General features: G+C 41.6%; 1 protein-coding gene across 4 annotated transcripts in view; it reads left to right on the top strand.

The window, feature by feature from the left end:
- vps13b (vacuolar protein sorting 13 homolog B) overlaps nucleotides 1–18,955 on the top strand; it is a 354,534-nt gene that overhangs the window by 271,562 nt on the left and 64,017 nt on the right. For all 4 annotated transcript variants that reach the window (XR_004332501.1, XR_004332502.1, XM_032519244.1 and 1 more), the window contains exons 42-46: nucleotides 8,368–8,564; nucleotides 10,103–10,284; nucleotides 11,199–11,419; nucleotides 11,506–11,637; nucleotides 17,378–17,539. Coding sequence is in view for 2 of the 4 variants with exons in the window: in XM_032519244.1 (XP_032375135.1) it covers nucleotides 8,368–8,564; nucleotides 10,103–10,284; nucleotides 11,199–11,419; nucleotides 11,506–11,637; nucleotides 17,378–17,539 (894 nt within the window). In the remaining 2 variants the exon portion in view is untranslated. The remainder of the gene's footprint in view (nucleotides 1–8,367; nucleotides 8,565–10,102; nucleotides 10,285–11,198; nucleotides 11,420–11,505; nucleotides 11,638–17,377; nucleotides 17,540–18,955) is intronic.

The raw sequence follows: 18,955 nt of genomic DNA, 5'->3' as shown, positions 1-18,955 counted from the left end.
GCTGCAGATGTCTGGCTTCCCAGCGAGGCCCCGCAGCTGTAAAGTCTGTAATGAGCAAAACTCCAAAGCCTCTAGTTGATTGGCCATGGATTGAGTTACAGTAGAGAACAGAGGGAGCTGATGTGTGTAGATGAGGGAGGGTTAGAGGAAGAGCCAGTGACAGACAGAGTTTGTATAGGGAGAGGCTGCTTAATGGGAGTGGAAAGAGCGAGAGAGGATCACAGATGGAGTAAGAGGAGGGTCAAGAAGGATGAAGATAGATGATCACAGATGGAGGTGGTGTCTTCTGCCGCACTTACAAGAGCCTCTGTGTGAAAATACACACTCTCTCTAGTCCAGGGGAGAGAGATGACTCTTCACCAGCTGATGAAACAAGGGGCCAATGAAGGTCTGAAAGGAGATGCAGCAAGCTAGACGCCATATTCCAACATGTCATGTTTACACAATTCACATGTATTCATGATTTGTCATGTCTTGGACAAGGGTGGAGATGGTTGGGTATCTGCATGTATTACTGCATCTGTTCTTCTATAGATGCTTGTGTATACAAATGGATGCCTGTCTCTGTGGACATATTTGTGTGAGTGTGTATTACACAGCAGGAGACATGGAACCAGTGGTTGATGAACATGTGGTTTCCACATCTTCTGCTCCTCTCCTCATGTCCTTCTGGCATGGTCCCGTCTCTTCTGACAAGTCTGTTAAAAGGAATCAGGTGATGAGACGTCCATGGGGGAAGTGATGAAAAGTGGAGGGCTCTGAGCACCCGACTGAAACCGCTTCATGTGTGCAGAGATACTCTGTCTATAGAGACAAGCAAGCAATAAATGCTAAGTATTTGAAAGGGAGCCATTGTAATGGATGGCTATGACAATTGTTAACACAGTTGTGCAGACTTAGTTAGCATCTATTTGAAAGAAAAATGGGACTTGCATAGAAACCACTTAACAGGAGGGAACCTGACTGCTGACCCAGTTTAGGCCTTGAAAACTCCCAGGTTGCATTGTAGTCTGCACGGGCAGAAACAGTGCATTCTATTTGTAAAAAAAAAAGTCAGATTTTCCCATGTCAAAGTTGCAAGCACACCCCTGACCTTGGATCTCCGAGCTCAGAACCCGGATAACCACGAAGTACCCCAAGCTAAAAATTCAACATGGCTGCTCCATGCATCAACAGTTGTAGTCGTAACATGCAGTTATTAGCACTTCTGTGTTATTTGTGTCTCACTAAATCAGTCGTACACTCGGTGCTGTCCATCTTCTTCTTTTTTTAAACACTTTATTTGTACATTTCCAGTTATCACCTAAAACAGTCATAGTCTCTATTTTACAAATAACCATAGAAAAACAATCCCAACAAGAGAAGGACAAAGACAGACCCAACCCAAAATCAACCAGACAAAAGATTAAAAATAAAAACAAATAAAATAAAAAGTGCACCTAACATTCTTTATTACAGGACTGACCAAGATCAGGTGTAAACATTTAGAGTTCCAGGTCCAGACCAGGTAAATTGTTCACATTAGTTATCAGAGGGTCCCAGGTTTTGTAGAATCTGTTGATGGAACCTTTGAGGGTACATCTGATTTTTTCCAGCTTAACATTTTGCGTAATGTCCCTAATCCAGTGTAGGTGTGATGGAAGAGTAGCAGTAGCATTGGTTAGGTAGGCTTACATACAATTCAGCAACCGTTTCGTAGTCTGCACAAGCAAATACATCCCTAATCTTACTTTTCACTATAGTTGTTCTTTATTCAAAGTATTTTCAACTTGTACATGATTTTCAACCCCAGAGTAACCTTAGATAATCTGTGTACACTGGCACTAGCATGCCACTGTATGTGAATGGTTATGCGGTACGCGTTTTCAGACATGTTAATATGGACAAAGTCATTTCTGAAATGGAGCCTGTGTGGACTGAGATTGTTTTTGTTTCCAAACCCTGTTTTAAAATGAAAAGTAGTAGTGCGGATGTAGCCTGAGTCTCCTAATTCTGTGACACCCATGTAAATGCTGCAGCAGACATGTTTGTAATAGGACATTTGGACGGCTATAGCAGTGAGCATGTTAACAAAAGTAGTGTTATTTACGTTAATAAAAAACATTGTTTGCAAACTGTATTCACTAAGCTGGTTTAAATCCATTGTTGAAAGCTACTGTGATACATTTTGTTTACATTGCTAAAAACGGTATTATGTATCATGGACCTTATTTAAAGGAGTGATTGTAAAGTAATTACAAGACATTGGATCGGTTTATGATATGTTACACAGTCCTTCTTACCTCATATTTTCTCCAAACACTAACATAGCATTAGGCCAGTAGTGTGTTAGGGGGGGATGCTTGGGTTTGTGTTTTTTTTTTTTAACAGGACCTCTTTGTCATTAGCCAAAGTCGTCGTGATCCCAGGTTTACTTGATTTCAGCCTCTGGCGACAATCATTATTTCCTTTCTACAAAATTTCAAAAGTCGCTATTAATACTTTTTTTTCTCCCAAGACCAGAAAGAAAGTCCAGCGACAGCGAAAGGAAATGCAGCCATAAAAAAATCAAAAATGTAATGGCTCAGTTTCAGTTCCAAAGGAATTTCATTTACTTTACATATAGACTGTGCAGAGAGAGAGAGCAGGAAAGAGAAAGAAGGCAGTCATAATTTCTCAGGCCTCTAAAATTACCATGTGGCCACACGGAGATGGAGGCTGATAGATTTGAGAAATGGAAAGTGAGAGGCACAGGGAAAGAAAAAGAAATAAGGAGAAAAGAGAGCGTGGTATTTAGTATTGAGCTGTCTTTCATTCCATTCTATCATTTAGGCAGTAATGTTTTTTTTCAAATTCAGGACTGCAGGTGGATGGTGAAAGGGATGTTATGAGGTAAACCAAATAAAAGTGGCCACATTTACTCCATCTCCTCATTCTATTCCGCCTCTTTTTCTCTCTCTCTTCTCCTTACTTTTTGTCACACTCCCCTTTTCTTTGCTCCCTGTCTCCACCCTGCTGAATATATGAGGGGGGGTTCTTGCTCTGAGCCATGCTGCTCGCTTGTCCCCAGAGTAGATCATATTAACATTTTATAAAATCAAGATTTCCTGCATTTAAATAGTTGTGGTTTCCCAACTGGTTCCAGTATCTCGGAGGGGGAATTCAAACCTTCTTCCATTACTCAAAGTCAAATTGCTGCCTGTGCTGTTGTTACATACAGTAGAAGGGGAACGATGTCAGAGTGATGGGGGGGGGGGGCTCCTAATGGAGCATCCACAGGTTCCCGCCTGTAGAGGGCCCAAGTGATGAAGGGTTAGAAGGAGAGAGGAAGGTGACTCATTCTCACCTTCTCACCGCCGTGTGGTCCAGTTCTCTGAATCATAAACAGGTGTCCTTACGGCTCTTTTTCCATCCCTGCCACTCGTCTTCCCCTATTTCTGCCTCTCTGCGGGGTTCTGAAGCCTGAGAAAAAGGGAGTAAACACAGGAGCTATGATTCAGCCTGACCCCGCTCAGGGAAACGGCAGCAGCAGGAGATACAGTTTGTTTAAGCAGAGAGCAACAACTTGAGTTCAGCCTCAGCATATACTGGACAGGACATGTAGTGAAACAAAAGTACCGCATTCTGTTCTCACACACATTTTTTACCTTTTACCAGAACTAGATTTTCTCAATATGCAGATGTATAAATTTGATCATCCACTAACTGTTTCGGCAGCTGCCCAAATCACTTTGACAAACATTGCACCATCTGCTCCCCTGCTGTTGCTTTCGTGCATGGCACTGTGGGATAGCCTTTCATGTCTCGGCAGGGCTCTGCACTGCCATCATGCCTCCGCTGGCCTGCAACCCATACCATAAAAGCTCTGTGGCCTGAGATGAACCAGCATCCTTCAGCCATAACCACCGCTGCAGCTGTTGTTTCTGTCATTGTTGTTGTTATGAGAAACACAGGTCTGCCATCAGCTTCACATCCTCAACACGCCTCCTTTTTATTGAAGCACACGTTTTCCAATTAATAAAAAAATGCGACCTTTCGTAGGGAGTCAGAATCTGGGGGAAGCCAGTGGGATTTAACTCCGGAGCGACCCATTGAACCAGAAAGAGACAGTGTGTGTTTTAGCCAAGATAACTATTATTTTAGTGGGACAGTGCTCAAGCAGACCTGCATTAGTCACAGCTAATGCATTATGAAAATAAAAAAGACTGTCCATGTGGTTAATTTGATCTGGAGTTTTTACACCTCATCCACCAAAACTTCAGTCCCTCTTTTTAAAAGTTTGGCATTACGGAGAAAAAAAAAAGAAAAAAAAAAAGAAAGAAAAGCTGAGCGTGAAGATCTCAGCATGAGCTTATTCCTGATTTTCCACACTGATTAACGTTAACCTATATTAGCCCACCTGAGACAGCATAGCAGGAGTCATTTTCAGAACAATTTTCATTACATCTCCTGAGTAAACATTTGCTCAAGCTGATGTCAATTCAATTTGTCTGCTGGCTGATAAGAGGTAGCTAGCAGTGGATTTTTTAGACATATAGGCATCAGTGAAATAACAGAAGACCTAATAGCAGTGTTGATATTGTTAATAAAAGTAATGGCAGACAAGGCGGTGGATGTCAGCAGCCACAGCCTCAGAGGGAGCTCGGGGAGTCTTCAGTTGCAGAGACATATTTCAACTTTAGCAGTGATCACACCTGGGTTGATCATGGAAATTTGAATCATTTCTATATGTTGTGTCTTTGCTTTAGTCTGCCTGTCTTTAGTTAACCTTTTGAGAGACTGTGATTGGTTAATCAATCCCAGAAAAGTAACTCCATGCAGAGTAGTATTTTCTGGTTTGGCCAAAGCAGAGGTGGGTGACGGGGATGGAAATTAGATCTGTATTTGCACGATGCTGCCAACCGTCCTGGATTTAAATAAATTTGTAAAGTTTTGAATATGAAATCTACTTTAAAAGTCCTTAATGGAGCTTTCTAGGCATTTCCTCCAATATGGAACTTTGACTCAAAAAAATTAAGATAACTTTTTAGCTGATAACTTGCCCTGAGGTCTAGCTGCCAGGCTTACTTTGTCTTGCGCTTGAGGAGAACACATTTTGGACCTTTCCAGCTAAGGGAATGTCAGCTATTCAGGGTAACACATTGTTTATCAGATAAGGTACACACACAATCAGGCAGCGGAAATTGACACTGCCCCGACTGTATTATGCACTCACATACATACGCACACCTGTGTATACACATATGAAAACATGCATATTGTCTTTCATACGTTCAATTACACATAGTTTTCCTCTCTGACACATATACACAATCCATTTCACATATACACAGGTGCCTTCTCCTCCCAAAATCCATTACCATACGTCTGACTAAACATAGCTAAAATGTATTTTAGTTTTTCTTTTTTTCTTTTTCCATCCTCCCTACATAATTTCTTGAGCTGGTTATCGATTACATCTCCACTCCCTTCAAGGCCAGGCCTACAAGTCAAAGGGAACATGACGCAAATTCAACCATGCAAATGCATTCTACTGTACCATATATGTACCTCACATATTCATTTCTGGATGCCGTCATGTGTATAGAATATCACAGGTGAAAGAAAAAACACCCTCTGTGTTTTAGTAATGTAGTTCTGGGAATTCTCTGCGGAGATTCAGTGAGTTTCCGCTCCGGTGGCTCAGTAGTGGGGTTGCGGGTGCACCACTCTGTCAGGCACAATTATGAGAAGTTGATTCCAGGAAAACCTGTGTGGCATTTCATACATGATGTAAGCTATGGTTACCTCATGCATTCCTCCATAACAGCACAGCCTCACACATAAATGCAGGGACACATACAAACACATTTTGTGAACACAAAGCTTTTTACATACTGTACCCACACACCAACTTGTTGACAGTTCAATAAAATTTGTAAGTGTCCAGGGAGCTCCATACCTCTGGTTAACACTTTGAACGTCACAGACACATGTGCACGGACAAATGTACTCGCTTACGCATATGCACAACACACACACACTCATGTCTCACTACCTGGCATCCTTCAGGTGGGCTGCTAAAAGCTCCCTGCCATCACTGATCCATCAGTGGCTGAGAGTTGTGCAGGTGGTCGAGGGAACCCGAGAACCTGGTTTAGTTCACACAGGAGCACCAGACACATTTATGCTAATTTTGGCCCTATGTGAGAGGAATGAATGGAGCCCTACCAGTCATCACATAATGTGTGAACACTCACATAAGCTGATTGTTATTCAGTGTGAGAAACAGCTCCAGGACTTCAATGCTAATGGCTGTCTTGTAGCATACGGTTTCCTGGTGTTTAGTTATGCTGTGGTCATGCAGTGTTGTTAAGGAGATGAGTTGTCGTCTTGCTACGTTGGTGGTCTGCGGTCAGAAAGTTGTCGTTTTTTTCGACCAGATGAAACTTTAAAATTTGTTTGTCCCAAGGGAATAAAATTCAAGGTTTTAATACAGACAAAATCCCTCACTTATTCTTTCTCCAAAGTGGGAATTCCCCACGTCTTGAAATGTAAAGTAAACTATTAATGTTTGATGAGTAGCAGACCGCTGCAGTTGCTTAATACTTTATGTGTAGCTGGGGCAAACACGGGACTGAAGTAGTACCTGTTGCGCAATAACAAAGCCTTATAGTAATCCTACTGCTGATGAGTAATCAGGGTTACACTGAGGAGGTTACAATAGTCTGTTTATTTGGACTGGAGCCTCAGGTTAAAGTGATGAACGACTGAGGGATACAATAGTAACAAACCACTGGTGTCCAACTGTAGAGGAGACTAAGCGGGGGATATAAAAACACTCTCACAGTAAAATGTTGTCATCCAATGGAGCAAAGCCACCATCTTAAGATAGAAATATCTGATCCATTGGTGGAAAACATCATTTCTACAGCAAAACCATACATACAGGAAGGTTGTTGATTTGGATATATTCAACAGAAACAATCTGACAGAGTGTTTCAGTGGGAAACGTCTTTCAGTAGTTTCAGAGCTCAGCGTTACCCAATAATGCAACCCATGGAAGCACACTGGTTATGGTGTGTCTTTGGGTCCTCATAAAGTCTCCTACAAAGCCATAGTTTCACATTTCCTCCAAGCTCTCTTAGAGAGAAACAAATGTATGATCATTTTAGTCTGTGTTCAAAGCATGTCAGCTGGTTGTATGGAGAAATACGAAGGACAAAAAACTGGAATTTAGCCTTGATTGACTGTTGAGCAGAGGTGTGTACCTTGTTCTGAAGCACGCAGACTGTAAGATGGAAGTTTGTTTGACCCACAGATATTTAACCAGGGTTTTCATGAGCAGGGATAATGGGGGTGTTATGCTCTTTGACATTTTCAATCATTCCTCCTGTACAGAAGCATTTCGCCGTCAGAAAAAATAAAAACACCTTTACTACGTTAAAGTGTGAAAAATGTATTGTTATAACAATGTTATCCTGATCTTATTAACAATATAGGATCACGTTATTACGGCCTACAAACTTATCACGTTCTAACAATATACTATTTATATTGTTAAAATGTAAAACCTTTTTACTTTATAGCCTTATGACATAACTTACATTTTTTAAGCTTCGTTAGAGACATGGCGAGATTATGCTGTTATTGAGCAAGGTGTGTGGAGTAAGACCATAAATAAATCTAAGCTGAGGCACATTTATTTTCCCATTATAAGAATTTAAGTTATTACGTTATAACAAGATATAGAACGTGATAAGTTTGTATGTCTGAACAACCTGGAAATATCTTGTTATAATATTAAAAAACACTTGTGGAATAACCTTGCATTTTATAATAGTGATACTGTTTTTTTCTGGCGTGGGAGCAATACGCTGCTGAAGGACTACAATGAACAGCATAATCTCCCTCGTAGACTTGTAGTTTCCTTTTATGTCGTCCCTAACCTTACAAAAACTTAACATTTTGCATAAAAAAGTTGCAAATGTGCCACAAGGCCTTTATCATTTTAGCTTTACACTTTTCATACATCATAAGTAGTTTTGGTTGTTATGATAATGTGTCAGTTATAATGTCTTCAAAGAAGAAATCAGCCACAGAGAGTTGGTGTCTGGGCACTGTAGTTCCTTACCTTCAAGAGAGCTTGAATCAGAGTTGAAGGATCGTAACTACCGTAATTACTAGGCAATGTTGCTTCCCATAAGAAGGATTGGGAGGATGGATAAAGGCCTAAATAAAATACATCCTTGGGGGTTAGATTAGATTAGATTAGATTATACTTTATTTATCCCACGACGGGGAAATTCTGTCGTTACAAGTAGCAGCATAGCAGCAACAGCAAAAAACAAAAACAAGTGAAGAACGACTGTTACATATGTTAGTTGTTCACTGTGTCTTTCCTTCCAGGTACCTTGCAGCCTGGAGTACTGGGACGAGCTTCAGCAGGCCTTTGTTCCATACCGGGAGTTCAGCCTTTCAGAGAGCAGTGCCTGCCAGCTGCAGCTGCCCAGCCTCAGTCTCACCGACCAGCAGAAGGAGCTGATGGCCTCAGACCTGTGGAGAATAGTACTAAATAAAAACGGAGAGGGAGAAGAGGAGCAAAGGTGGGGGGGAAATCTGTATTTTTTCTTGTACTGTTTTGCTTTGCTTGTAGGTAAATGTATGCATGCCTGTACATCCAAAACTATATTTGAGAGAGAGCGTGTATGCCTACACACAGATGTGTGTGTGTGTGTGTGGATCTACAGTACGTGCGCCGTCCAGTGTGAGGGAATGCAGAGAGAGAGAGAGCGCGCCCAGGCCGCCGAGCACAAAGAACTAGCAATGTGTCCCTCGCCCCACATCTGGTGTGCAGGAGCAGGGAGCGGGCTTGGAAGGCGTTCAGATCGGCCTAATGAGATTTCCCAGCACACCAAGTGCCTGTCAGGGCCCATCCGGATTCCTTCCTGCTTACCTTGAGTGTATCTAATCGAGGGGAAGGAAGAGGAGTAAAGCCCCCTTTGGGTTGGCTCATAAGTTCCTAGGCCTGGTCTGGATTGGGCTGGGTTGAGTTGGGATGGGATAGGTTGGTTGAGGCTCGCCAAGCACTGTAACACCTCAAAAAACATGCTTCTACTCCCTTCTTCTCACTACACCTCTTATGTCTCACCTGGCATCCCGTTCTTCCGTGCTTCACTCATCCATTTTTCTAACTTTCTGTCTTTTTCTCATTTCTTCCTCATCTTTATTTACTCTCTTTTTTCACTCTCTCTCTCCCCTTTTTACTTCCTCCTGGGATTTAGGAAACTTTTAGTGGAATAGAATTGCCAAGCCCACATTCTGTGTGGCTTAGAGAGCTCCAGAGGAGCAGAAAGGGAGGAATAAGAAAACATGTAGGAGAAGAAACAGAGAAAAAAGTCCACAGTACCAGATACAGTGTAAAGCAAAATATACATCTGTGTTTCATTACAATCATAGTCCAAACACTACATTTCCTTTATGTTTAAATTATTTGTCTTTTTTTATCAAAATTGATTCCCCTTTCCGTACTCGCTCGTTTCATCTGCTGTACTTTAGTTTCCACCAGAAAAATAACTTGGCTGGCCTGCCAACTGGAAGTAATGAAAATTGTCAACATATGATGCTTATCTTTTTAAGGAGCGCTGTGCTGCACCAGCGTTTTTTAAGGTCTTGAGCGTTTCCTGCTGGAGTTGCTATGGTGGATCATGGTAGCAGCAAATTACAGAGCAAATGGTCATTCACTTCAATTACCTTCCATTCAACATCATCAACCATGACATGCAATTAATGTCCATGGAGAGGTTCTGCTGGAAACTGCGGGAATAATAAAGTACCTAAACTCACAAACTCGGACAGCGAGGAGGCCCTCTCCATATTGTTGTCTCTTTTCATTCCCTTTTGTCTGAATAATTGTAGCATTAATCTCACTGTAGATTTCTGACGAGGATGTCACACAATGTATAACTCACTGGGCAAATTTTCATTTGAAATCATTTCATATTCACAAAGTGCCTTTAGTCACTTATTCTTTCTCTTTTTGCACTTTTAGTGTTTTTAGGTACTCTGTCGTTGGTTTTCACTGTTAGAAATACAACTTAATCTGTTAAATGTGACTGAATGCTGTACTTCCTTTCCCCTTCAGTTCGGATAGTGAGTCTGGTTCCCAGCTGCCCTGCGATCAGTTGGTGTCTCCGATTGTGTTGGCAGCCTGCATTCGGGTGGACTCCTGCTTTGCACCCTGGTTTGTCCCCTCCCTGGGTGTGTCCCTTAAACTAGCACAGCTGGACATTCATCTCTGCCACCATCTAGAACAGCTGGGCACAGGTAGGATACGGAATACCCAGTCACAAAGTCTCTTCTGAGTTTAAAGATGAGATAAAACTTTATCCTGAGGGAAATTAATGTACAGCAAATGCAATACAAAGTGGGAAGAGTGCAAATATAAAGAGTGCAAACATGCAAGTCTAAGATAACAAAATAGTGCATATCCAAAATATATACAAAGGCAAAGTCAGGTATTGATAAAAAATATATATAAACTGGTTGACGTCAGGATCAGTCTATACATATAGATATGTATTTACAGTTTTAAATCTGGGGTTTACTGTAGGTATTGTAGGAGCACATGGTTAGTAGAGAGTGTTCATGATTATATCCATGACATAAGTATTGCGCATGATGTCCCACTATGTCAGTGAGTCAGTTTAGTTAAGGAGTATTAGGTTTATTAGGAGGGATTGTAGTCTAGCCGTGACTTCAAACCTTCTTTTTCTTTTATTGGTGGGAGGAAAGTTTGGCCTTCCTCCTCTCATGTTTTTTGGTTCATCACGGTAGCATCAGTTACAAAGCCTATGGTCATTCACTTTCAAATACCTTACATTCAACATTATAGTGTGGCAATAATTATCAGCACCCTCCAAAAAGCAGTACTCATAATAATCTATAATAATCTATTATTGTCTTATGATTGAGTCTACTGAGACATTAAGAAAGAGCTCAAAACACATTTTTACTGTTTGACCTCTTGTGTGACACCCACAGTGATGCACATATGCATTACTTTAGTTTTTGGAACTATGTATTACCTTTTTTTTTAGTCACAGGTGCCAATATGGTTGTTCCTTTTTATTTTATATTGAGTATTATTGGATATTTTGATAGTTGTACCATTTTTTTTTTAATTAATGTCCCTAAATTCAGTCTCTTAATGGAATGGCATCTATGTCTCACTCTGCCAGTTCCATCTCGACAACTTCGTCCCTTCCTGCCAGACAGGAAGTTACCTCAGGAACAGGAGTTCATGGTGACAGGTGCTAGGGAGCCGCGGGTCTTCCTACGCCAGTGGAGCAATGGACCACGTCACTGTCAGGAGTTCAGCTTTTCCACCCAGCTGGACTGCAAGCTGCTGGAGTACAGAAACCTAACACGCCTTCAGCTCCTTCAGCCATGTGTACTTCAGGTAGAGCTCAGCTATTTATGCTGGTTTGTCTGTCTAGATATTTTTGATTTTGAAATTAGGTTAATTTGATTTCTTGTGTGTTTCAGGGCCAGGCTGCAGCCACATGCTGCCCCCAGGACACCACATTGGATGTGAAAGTGTTTGTGGACCCGGTGTTCCTCAATATCAGCCAGTATGCCATCCACACTGTAGACACTGCCCTGCGCAGCTGGCAGCAGGTAACAGAGAGTTACCTTTTACAAGAATAAGTAGAAGCTCCATGAGCTGCATACCTGTAATGCTTGATAGATTATTGACACTTCTTCCAGAGTTTTTGGATAATTTAGCATGTTAGGGGTCTTGATGGCTGAAGTTGTCCTTCAATTTCTTTTCTTTTTTAAATCCCCCCCTTACAGCTTATATCTGAAGCAAAGTAGTTGATTTTACATTATATTGTATAAAGGCACTCTTTGTGCAACTTCTTACTGCTGCGTGGTGCGTTTGCAGTTACCAGTATATCAGTGTTAGTAATCAGTGGTATGGTCACTTAGGTTGCAAAGTATTGGAGGATAACTTTTTCACTTGCACATTTCAATAGTCTGATTCATTGAGACATTTAAGGTAACAAGGGATTTGCCCTGTTGTTTGATTGCACTTGCATATAGCTATTATTTTTGGAGCAAGGGACTAGTAAATCCATAGAGGAAATATGTAAAAATTGTACATTTAGAGAATATGCTGAAAGATGGTCTTTTGTCCCAGATGGAGTATCAGCTAAACAAACTCACAACAAAGTGGATTTCATGAGAATGGTTTTGGTTGTATGCCAGTGGTAATAAAATTTGCAGGATGGAACTGCCTTTCCGTTTGCTGTAAACTCTGACTAAGAGGCTACAGTGTGTCTGTTCCTGGGCTTCTAGTCCTATGGTACTCGTCATCTCTCAGTTCACAGCTCTCAGCACTGCCTATGGTAGCCAGGATATTTGTGTGTGAAGTGATGCCCATGAAAACACGGTAAAACTTGAGTGGTGACACCTGCCTGCCAAGACTTAATTTGGCCATAGTCCTCCACCCACTTGTCTATTGCGTGCACACAAACACACACACACTCTGGCTTTTCTGGTTTTGTATGCCCTATCATATCTCGGCTCGGCTCAGCTGTGGCTCTGCTGACTCATATACTGGCCTCTGGAGACGTGAGGTACTCTCATGGTTTTACATGCATACAGCCTCTCAATGCCAGGTGAGAGAAATAATAACTTGTGTTTTCCTAGGAGCAGCTGTGGTCTTTTACCTGTAGAAAATAAAATTAAACAAGCTGTATAGGAAATCTACTAAAAAATGATTGTTCTGGCTAGCAGTTTAATACCTTTGTTTTCACTCAGTGTCATCAAAAGCTCTTACCGACTATGTTGGATAATCGGTCATAATTGACCCATGGCTTCATTATTGCATCATGTAGGGCAAGCTCGGGAATGTTCCCTATTTCTGCTGGTTAATTTAGCCATAAATAAGACTTTCGAGCATTGGTGGTGTTGTAATGAGTGGTCATACTGCAGCTTTACTGGAGTGTTTTGGACATGTTGGTATCCATGGTGGGCGATACATAACATGCCAGGCATGATTAGTTAGGATATTAGTTGGTTGTATGCTTTTTGCCAAGGCTTTTCTGATACTGATTGGGTGATATATTTGGCTTTTGGAATGCCACCTTTGCCCAGAATTTTGAGACCCAACATAAAGGCATACAATGTTCACACAAACACACACAGATTACCCTTCTTCACTTGCACACTACACAGTCAAAAACAAATCCCTGAAGGCTGCATTTACATGTTCAGTGGTATGGTATTGATTCATAAAATGATTAAGCCTGCTGTATTTTCTTGATTGGTGTAAACAGCAGCAGCCTTGTAACGTGTACAGAACCTTTTAACTACCTCCAGCCTTTACCACTTTGGAACACAAGGGAAAAAACACACCATAATTATAAGGCAAATGTGCTGCATGTGGGTTTGGTAGTTCTGGAGTAAGGGGTAGAGAGAGGTCAAGTACAAAAAGCTGATTTTCTTTCTTTTTTTTTTTTTTTTAGAAAACACTTCTCAAATATTTGGAAGAAAATTGTGAACACTTAGATCATGGAATATTGTTTCCCTTTTTGGGGTTTTTACTGAAACAAAATCTTTTATTCTGTGAGAAAACCGTGTATGGGTGCGATTAAGCACACTCTCTCTGGTGGTGTGGTGCCTTATAGGGGTGGATGTAAAGGGCCGCACAGTTAACCTAAGATGTATCTTTGATCTGATAAAAGCTTACATTCCAGACACACTCATGCACACATTGCTCAATGCATAGAACAACTTGATCCTAATTGGAAACGTAATCAGAAGCAGTTGGAAATGTTAACAGGCTCTGTACTTCCGCAACAGAAGGATGGATCCTTACGTGTGTAATTGTGTCAGTGATTTTCATGTTTCCTGGTGTCGAGGCTGGCAGGCAGGCCTGTTGTGATGTGGCCTGTAGGGTCAGCATTGAACCGTGGAGAAGATTCCTGAACTACCACACAATTGAAACCTTACAACCCAGACATGGTCACACCAGACCACCACAACCAGAACAGCTGGAGCACTTCCAGATGCACTGCAATAAATAGAAATAAAAGACACTGATTGGTATATGGTTGTAATTATTCTCATATAGCCATAATTCGTTATGCTATACAGCTGTCGTCATGGTAACATGGGCTGCTCTTGATAACATCACCAAGGTCTTTCTGGCAGTCATAAGTGCACATTCCTGATGGCTTGTCATCAATATTGGCATGAATGTATATTCCATCTATTATGATTCTCTACATGTTCCCAAGGCAACAGGCTCACCTCCTCGTCCGTACCTCGACTGCAGCGTTTTCCTTTTGCTCCAACCTTCAAACAAGTCTGCTAACTGTTCTGACGACAGGTAGCGTGCTCAAAATTGAGGTTGGCTACGCCTCAGGAGGTTGAGTGGATCGTCCACTTGTAACCAGGGTTAGAGGTTTGATCCTTGGGTTCTCAGGGCCACGTGTCCTTAACCCTTGTGTTGTCTTCCCCTCAAAATTGAAAATCAACACTTTTGTTGATGCTTTTTATCAATGTTTTTAACTTTTTTGACGTTTAACACTACGTAACACTAACTTATTAACTTTGGTTTTACAGCTATTTTTGGAATATATGTTCAATAAACCTCATTTATAGGAAATAATACCTAATGTTTCAGTTAGAAAAGCAGAAATTAGGAATTATTTAGACTAAAATTAAAGGAATGTACTGTATGTTGATGGATAATCACAGACGGGAATATGTCAACTTTTACTCAATACTATTTCAAAACCACTTCAATTTTTTTTTTTAAAGGCAATTTGCAATTTAAATGCAATCAATTGTTTTTCAAACGCTATGAAATTGAATGAGACGCCCCAAAATTAATGAAAGTAGAGATTTGTACTTGCCAAAGAGCGTTGTGGAATTAATAATGTTATTTTGGGGAATTAAAAGAACATTAATATAGGAAAACGGGTCAATTTGACCCGAGGACAACATGAGGGCCACTGGGCAGGCCAGCACCTTAAGCTGATATATATAAAACTGCCAGAGGAAGATAAAAGTACACTTAGTTATACATTTTTAGAAGGTTTCCTGGTTAAAAAAGATGAAGGAAAAAGAATATAGAATAAAGTTCTTTTTTTCTCCTCTTCATTTGCCTCTTCTTGCTCGATAGCCCCATATGGCCCCAACCTCAGCCCCTCACCACTCTAACCTCAGGCCCCTTGCCTCCATTTTCAATTCTCGGTCCCTAGCCCCACTTTCAATCTTTGTTCCCCCCCCAGCCCCTAACCCCAGGGAAGTGGCTTTGGTGGAAAGCCACACAAAAGCCCAGTAGTATTTACACACTCTGCTTTCTCACAGAACGTTCACAGGCTGTTGCTTGTGCAATTGAGACAACAGGAATTTTCCCCTGTGTTCCCCCCCCCCCCGTTCCTCCCATGTTCCTTTGCAACCGGAAAGAAAGTGATAAAGAGATCAAGTTCCTGTTTGTAGCAGATGTGTGGGCGAGGGTCATCTATAACAGAGTCTATAGGTGATTGTAGATCTGATTATTGTTTTTATTATGTCCCATTTACAGGTTTCACTATCTCCACCACGGAGTCTTGTTTCATGAGCATTTCTTTTGAGTGGGTGTCATTATTTACAATCTGTTTTCCAGACATTTTACTGTACCTTGCCATTTATATATTTGCCACTCTGCCATGCAGATATGGGCTAGACTCTGTGAAAACTTAAGTAATAGTATCTGGGTGGATTAGTGAAATGGATCCTTTGATTCCTGGTAGAACTGCGTCTGAAGAAAGAGCTGTCATCTTGTGCTCTTTAACAAGGAAGACGTGTTGACTGTTTAAATATCTTTGTCTTAATATTTGTCCACTTAAAGTCCCTGGATAGACAGAGAGTGATTATGATTACTGCAGGAAGCTTTTCTGACGTGTGTATCGTGTTGCCTCATGAATCGGAGCGGAAAGACGATACCATCAAAGAGTGGGCTTAGCAATGGCATCTTAAGATGGCAGCAGGAAGTTTGTAAATCGCAGTGTCAGATTCGAAAGGGAGCACAGATAGTGTTCCACTATAAAACTGGAAATGGATTTCAACCCACTGTCGCAGCTGTCCCGTCTATATTTTGCTCTCTCTTTCTCTGCCTCTCTCTCACATCTATCATCAAGTGTTCTTTTTAATGGTGTAAACTTTCCCATCCGTTTTCAATAGCATCAACAACCCCAGGACCCTGAACGTGCTTGGCAGTCAAACCAAGCTTTTACTGCCAGTCTCTTTTAACCATCAACCATCAACCCCCTGCCATTTAAAAGTATACAGCAGGCTGGGTCCCTCTTTGTTAGGATAGTTGAGTAGTTATTGAGAAGCTGTCTGAACCACAGTCATGTGCGTCAAGAGTCAGGGAGGGTTGTGCAGGAGAGATCCCATCAGGGCCTGAGAGCCTTTGGAAGGAGCTCAAGTAAAACGTACACATGCACCCACGCACTCGCTATCCAACTCGCATGCAAACTATGTGCTGTTTTGAAATTGTGTACTTGAATTCCTGTATGCAGGAGACTTGACACACTCCCCTCTCCCTTTTAAAGCAGTGTTTTCAATCGCAGGCCAGTGAGCTCTTCGCTCTTGCATGCAAGGTGACGTATGAGTGGACAGCATCTCTGCACGACTCGCATGACTTGAGTTTTCTGTGAGGCTTTCTCATTGACCCATTGCTGTAGGTGGGCCAGACTCCACCATATTGTTTTCTCCTAACAAACCACAATATATTGATGACTGTTGCTAACAGGAATGCCTATGTAGTTGCCAAGCATTGAGAGAAGTTTAGAAAAAGCCATGCACACACAAATGAAGTTGCCATTTGAAATAAGTACATACAATGAGACATCTGCAACCCTGTTTATCTCACGACCACAATTTAGCTGCTCAAAGAAGGACGTGAAAAAGATGAGTTTTGGTAAAGAGAAAGGCCTCCTGGAGGTTTTATGTGGGACTACGGGGTAGATTTGGCCCCAACACCCAGTCTGTGCTGCTTCAGCCTGGATAGCTGTCGGACTGTGATATGATTCACTCCTCTCCTCTGAGGTTGTGTTGCTCCCACGGTTCTTATCACTCATCTCTTTCTCCTACTGACTGACAGCTGCACTACCAAGAGCTGCGTTTTTGAGATTGAGAAGACACCTGTAAATGTACTCATACAGACACATTATACACATACTGTACATTATACAACCACCATAAACATATACACCTGAAAGTAATTGCTAACTCTTTTATTCACAAGCTCTTTTTCTAATGGTTCCCTTTTTTCCCTTTCGTCTTCTCTTTATCCATCCATTCACTAATACCTCCAACCACAACTTCTCTCACCCCCCCCCCCTGTTTTCTTTCTCAGAATGGGAACCTGGAGGCTGAGGAACTGGTCTACAGCCACTACGTGATCTGTAACGACACCCACGAGACGCTGCGCTTTGGCCAGGTGGACACTGATGAGAATGTGCTGCTGGCCAGCCTCCACAGCCACCAGTACAGCTGGAGATCCCACAAGTCCCCTCAGGTAGCACGCACACACACACACACACACACACACACACACACACACACACACACACACACATATCTACAGTACATAGAGTATTACTGTAGCACAAGTATTACACGTAACTATACACAGTACACATAAGGTGCCTACATCTATACATGTACAACATGCGCACACACACATCCCATAAATATATTTAAAGAAAGGCTTACATGTACAAATCATACTCACTAACTTAAGCATACAAATTTTGTACACAGACTGACAGAGGTACACACACACACAAACACCGGACACACCGTCACCAGCGTGCAGCCACTATCTGTGTGCTTCTGTTAGCGCTTTCAGACAGTACCCTGACAGCGTTGTTAAAGAAGATTGATTATATTTAACCCTTTGTGGTTTTGAGGTTGAGCGGAGGGTGGGCTGGCGATCTGTGGCATATGCGTGTGTGTTTGGTGCGCACGTTTCAGGACCCCCATGTGTTCCACGGCGAGTGTGAGAAAGTCAAGCTTGAGAAAAGACATGGCCATAATTGCTCGCAGTAAGTCAGAAAGTCAAGTTCTATTAATCATCAACCATGGTTAATCTGCGCTCTTACCTCACTCTTGCTCACACACACACACACACACACACACACACACACACACACACACACTTGAAGAGTGGCAATCTGGCATTTCAGCACAGCAAATACCGCATCTCATTTTAGCTGTGATTTGAAATGACCTCTGTATTTTCAGGGATGTTTTGGAAGAAAAATTGTCCGAATGGGCCAAATGTCATCATAGATAAAGAATGTGATTCCAAGATGGTTCTGTCATGTATTATTCCATCATGTGTTTGTGGTATATGAAATATGTGTTCTCTAGATGAACATGATTTGTGAAACTAGATAAATAAGAAATAGTGCAACTTCGCCAAAAATACTCAGCTAACTTATTAAACTTGATGATAAAATGCCTGCCAATGTGTCCGCCTCAGAAAATTGTAGCACACACTAATTACATTTTGGGGTTATAATAATAGTGGCACTGATAAGAGAAAGGGTTGTATTTCTTTAATGGTCCTGCAAGATTGTTTTTGTAGCTCTTACAAATCAGTTCCTAGATGGGGTCTTGGTTGTGCTGTTTTGCTTAAGACCCATGATGCTTTGGAGTGTCTAAAACAACTCTGATCATCACAAGCCCTTGTTCCCCAGAACTCCATACTCTCCCATCTTTCCTCTTTTTATTTGTAAGCCTGCTCTCCACTTCCACTGCAAGACTTTGCCACAAAACCCCTGGCCTCTTGCCTATTTGTCAATTATATTACCAACCTCCTATCCTATGTCCTACCCTGCACTTACCACTTAATACTCTCAGGCTGCCCATTTGTGCTGTTATTGTATTTTTATACAGATTTTCTACCAAAACAGTGGAGTTAAACTTC

The sequence above is a fragment of the Etheostoma spectabile genome, chromosome 6, assembly GCF_008692095.1.
Source record: "Etheostoma spectabile isolate EspeVRDwgs_2016 chromosome 6, UIUC_Espe_1.0, whole genome shotgun sequence".
NCBI classification, from domain to species: domain Eukaryota; kingdom Metazoa; phylum Chordata; class Actinopteri; order Perciformes; family Percidae; genus Etheostoma; species Etheostoma spectabile.
This window is presented reverse-complemented; position numbering and strand designations above follow the sequence as displayed.